Source organism: Pangasianodon hypophthalmus, chromosome 25, assembly GCF_027358585.1.
Source record: "Pangasianodon hypophthalmus isolate fPanHyp1 chromosome 25, fPanHyp1.pri, whole genome shotgun sequence".
Lineage (NCBI taxonomy): Eukaryota > Metazoa > Chordata > Actinopteri > Siluriformes > Pangasiidae > Pangasianodon > Pangasianodon hypophthalmus.
In genome coordinates this window covers 18,822,262-18,825,616 of record NC_069734.1, presented here as the reverse complement: position 1 = coordinate 18,825,616, position 3,355 = coordinate 18,822,262, and the positions used below count along the sequence as shown (strand labels likewise).

The following is a 3,355-nucleotide window of genomic DNA, read 5'->3' as shown; positions in this document are numbered from 1 at the left end:
ACTTTTTATTACAGTCAGATACTGTTTATTACCATCAGATACTGTTTATTACAGTCAGATGCTGTTTATTACAGTCAGATACTGTTTATTACAGTCAGATACTTTTTTATTACAGTCAGATACTTTTTATTACAGTCAGATACTGTTTATTACAGTCAGATACTGTTTATTACAGTCAGATACTGTTTATTACAGTCAGATACTTTTTATTACAGTCAGATACTGTTTATTACCGTCAGATACTGTTTATTACAGTCAGATACTGTTTATTACAGCCAGATGCTGTTTATTACAGTGAGATACTGTTTATTACAGTGAGATGCTGTTTATTACCTTATAGCTATTATAGGATTTGCATGTTTTATAACCTGAGCTTTGGTAATAGCATCATTCATGAAATCAATAAAGCAGATTTAAATACTTTGGTCACAGAGAAAGACACGAAGAAGGAGAACGAGGAACATGTAGTTTTTGTCTATCGAGAATTTTTAGATCAAAAACCTTCGAACATTGAAACCACATCCGATAACTGTCTTTAAAAAGATCAAATAAATCTGGCGTGATAAAAATCTAATGATGGAGTTTAATGGTGCGTTAGAGTTGGGAAAAGTTAATATTTAATGCAATGGTAGGTAGAATACTGACCTAACACACACACACTCACACACACACACACACACAGTCTGTCCACGTGCACACAGATCACACACTCCATCTTGTTTAGTGACTTGATTCACACACTTTATCTCTCCTCAGTGAGTGTGTGTGTGTGTGTGTGTGTGTGTGTGTGTGTGTCTCACGCCGTCACTCTTCCTTTGGAACCATCAGAGTGGCAGAGATGTCAAACCTCTCTCTCTCCCACACACACACACACTGTCAGTATTGTTTAGGCATCATGAATGGATGAATGATGAAAATTGTGTGTGTGTCAGAGAGAGATGATGATCATCAAGAGACTGAAACAATTGAGAGAGAGAGAGAGAGAGAGAGAGAAAGAATGTGAGAAAGAGGGATGAGATAGAAAAAATGAAAGATGACAAAGAAGTAGAGGATGCTGGAGGAGAAGAGAAGAAGAAAGGCTGAAGGTTGCCATGTAGTAGAGAGGGATGTAGAAAAAGATGTAGAAAAAGAAGAGAAAAAGCTAGGAGAGAAAGAGAGAATCAGAAATAGAGAGAGACAGAAAGAGAAATAGAGACAGAGAGAGAGAGAGATAATGAGAGGCAGAGAGCAAGAAAGTGGGAAAGAGACAGAAAGAGACAGAGATATAGAGAGAAAATGAAAAAAAGAAAGAAAGAAAAATAGAGAGAGCAAGCCAGACAGAGAATTAGAGACAACGAGAGAGAGAGAGAGAGAGAGAGAGAGAGAGAACAATAGACAGAAATGAGAGAGACAGAGAGAGAAAGAGACAGATAGAGGAAAAATCTCTGACATTCTTCATCACTTTGCGTTAAAGTCGTGAACGAGGAGCCACCTGTCCGCTCTCTCTGCCTCGTTAACCCGCCTCATTAGTGCAGATTTCTGTCGTTGCATCAAGCTTCTCATCAACGGTTTTACCCATAATGCATTTGCATCACTAACATGGGAGCGTTAAAAAATACGATTCCGTCCAAATGTTTGGAAAAGTGGTTCAAAATTAAACGTGAAACACAATGACATCATCAAATAACCTCCAACCAATCACAAGCAGCCGCGAACCCGAAGGACGGACCTGCATTCTAGAGAACAACGATGTAGCCGAGGGAACTCATTACAGGAGGTTATGAATAGCTAGCTAACATAGCTAACCAGGTTCGTGTGAGGGGAAAAAAATTCTGAATTAATTTATACGCTAGGCAAATATTTGTCGTTTTTCAATTTCATTTCTTGTCTTATTTTTTCAGAATCAGATTTTAACTTAGAGTTTTGGTCAAATAAAAGAGCTGAAAGTTACAGTTACGAGTCGACGTGTCAGAAATCGCTAGTTTTTGTTTGTTAGCCACTGACTGAAGTTTCCTCGATATTTCGGCCAGATCAAGAACACGTCCAGGAATTTTAACTTGTGAAAAAATCTCACAATTCTCCTGTTATCCGAGGATTACAGATTGAATAATATCATCTGTCGATTATATCGTTATTAAACTCATTAATGTACGATATTTTACAGATAATAAATTGCTCTGGAAAAGAAAACATGCACAAATCCTGAGAACGATTAAACGTACACAACACGTTATTACATAAGAGTCCTTATAAAATGTACTAGAGATTTTATTTATAGTACAAATACAGAAATAAGACTCGTTTCTTTAAAAATTTAGTTTGTCACAGCAGCTGATATACGACAAAAATATGTTATTTTCTAGAAAAGCATATTAGACTGGTTGTTTGTTAAGAAGAAATTAATTAGCTTAGCCTCATCTAAAACGACTTCGAAAGAGAATGTATCTGAGAACTTATCTGACAGTACCAAAAGAAATAATAAAATATAGAATATAGTCCTCTTTCACTTTTATGTTTTATATTGAAAAGACCAAACTGTGAAAACTTTTTTTTTTATTCACCGAGAAGTTCACAAAGTTCTCGATTTGATCAATTTTTTTCTCTCTTTACATTCCAGTTCTCTGACTTTCCAACACTTGCATCATCATTATCGCTTCTCATGTTCTACTCCGTACGTGGCTGGAAGACCCCATGAGGTGCAACTCAGAAGTGAACGTAAGTTCTTGGACCCAACTGTCTGCACAAGTGCACACTTTGTCAGGTGTTGTTGCACTTACGGGGACCAAATGTCCTCCTAAGCACTGGAATGTGACCAAATGACACTCAAATACCATACAAAATCTACAAAAGTACAAAAACGGTTACCGAAAATACATTTAAAAAGGCTACACACACGCGCACACACAGTCAGACAGGATGCTTAAAACCAAAAATAATGGCACCCTCAAAGTTAAACCTTATTGCTGCAGTCAATTGCAGAAATGTACAACACTTTTAAAGGACCAATATCATAAAAATTCCTGTTTTGATTTTGATTTACTGTAGCTACACACTCAATTATTAAACTTTCCAAATATAGCATTTCCTCCGAAGTCCATATATGGATACAAAGCTGCATGGACAGGTCATGTGATGGTTGCGATGTCACTAACATGAACATTTTTAAGCCTAGTTTAGCGTGTAGTTCGGTTTTGATGCACGGTTGTGTATCTGTGATACGACGCAGAGAGAGGGATTATGGGTAAGCGTGACAGACGCTTCATGCATGTCTTCGGTGCTGTGCGTTAACTAGATTTCAAGCGAACGATGATTGGATGAGCAGGAAAATATTGACTTTCAGGTTTTTCATCTTTTGTGTGTCGGTAGAGTTTTAGTG

General features: G+C 37.1%; 1 protein-coding gene across 8 annotated transcripts in view; it reads left to right on the top strand.

Annotated features, from left to right (window-relative positions):
• Positions 1 to 371: 371 nt before the first annotated feature.
• LOC117596042 (spore coat protein SP65) overlaps positions 372 to 3,355 on the top strand; it is a 21,204-nt gene continuing 18,220 nt past the window's right edge. For 2 of the 8 annotated variants that reach the window (XM_053229624.1, XM_053229623.1), the window contains exon 1: positions 2,546 to 2,694. In XM_053229624.1, coding sequence (XP_053085599.1) covers positions 2,671 to 2,694 — 24 coding nt within the window. In that variant the 5' untranslated portion in view covers positions 2,546 to 2,670. Of the gene's footprint in view, positions 2,695 to 3,355 lie in introns of all 8 variants that reach the window. The other 6 variants (XM_053229632.1, XM_053229626.1, XM_053229621.1 and 3 more) reach the window with 6 other exon arrangements.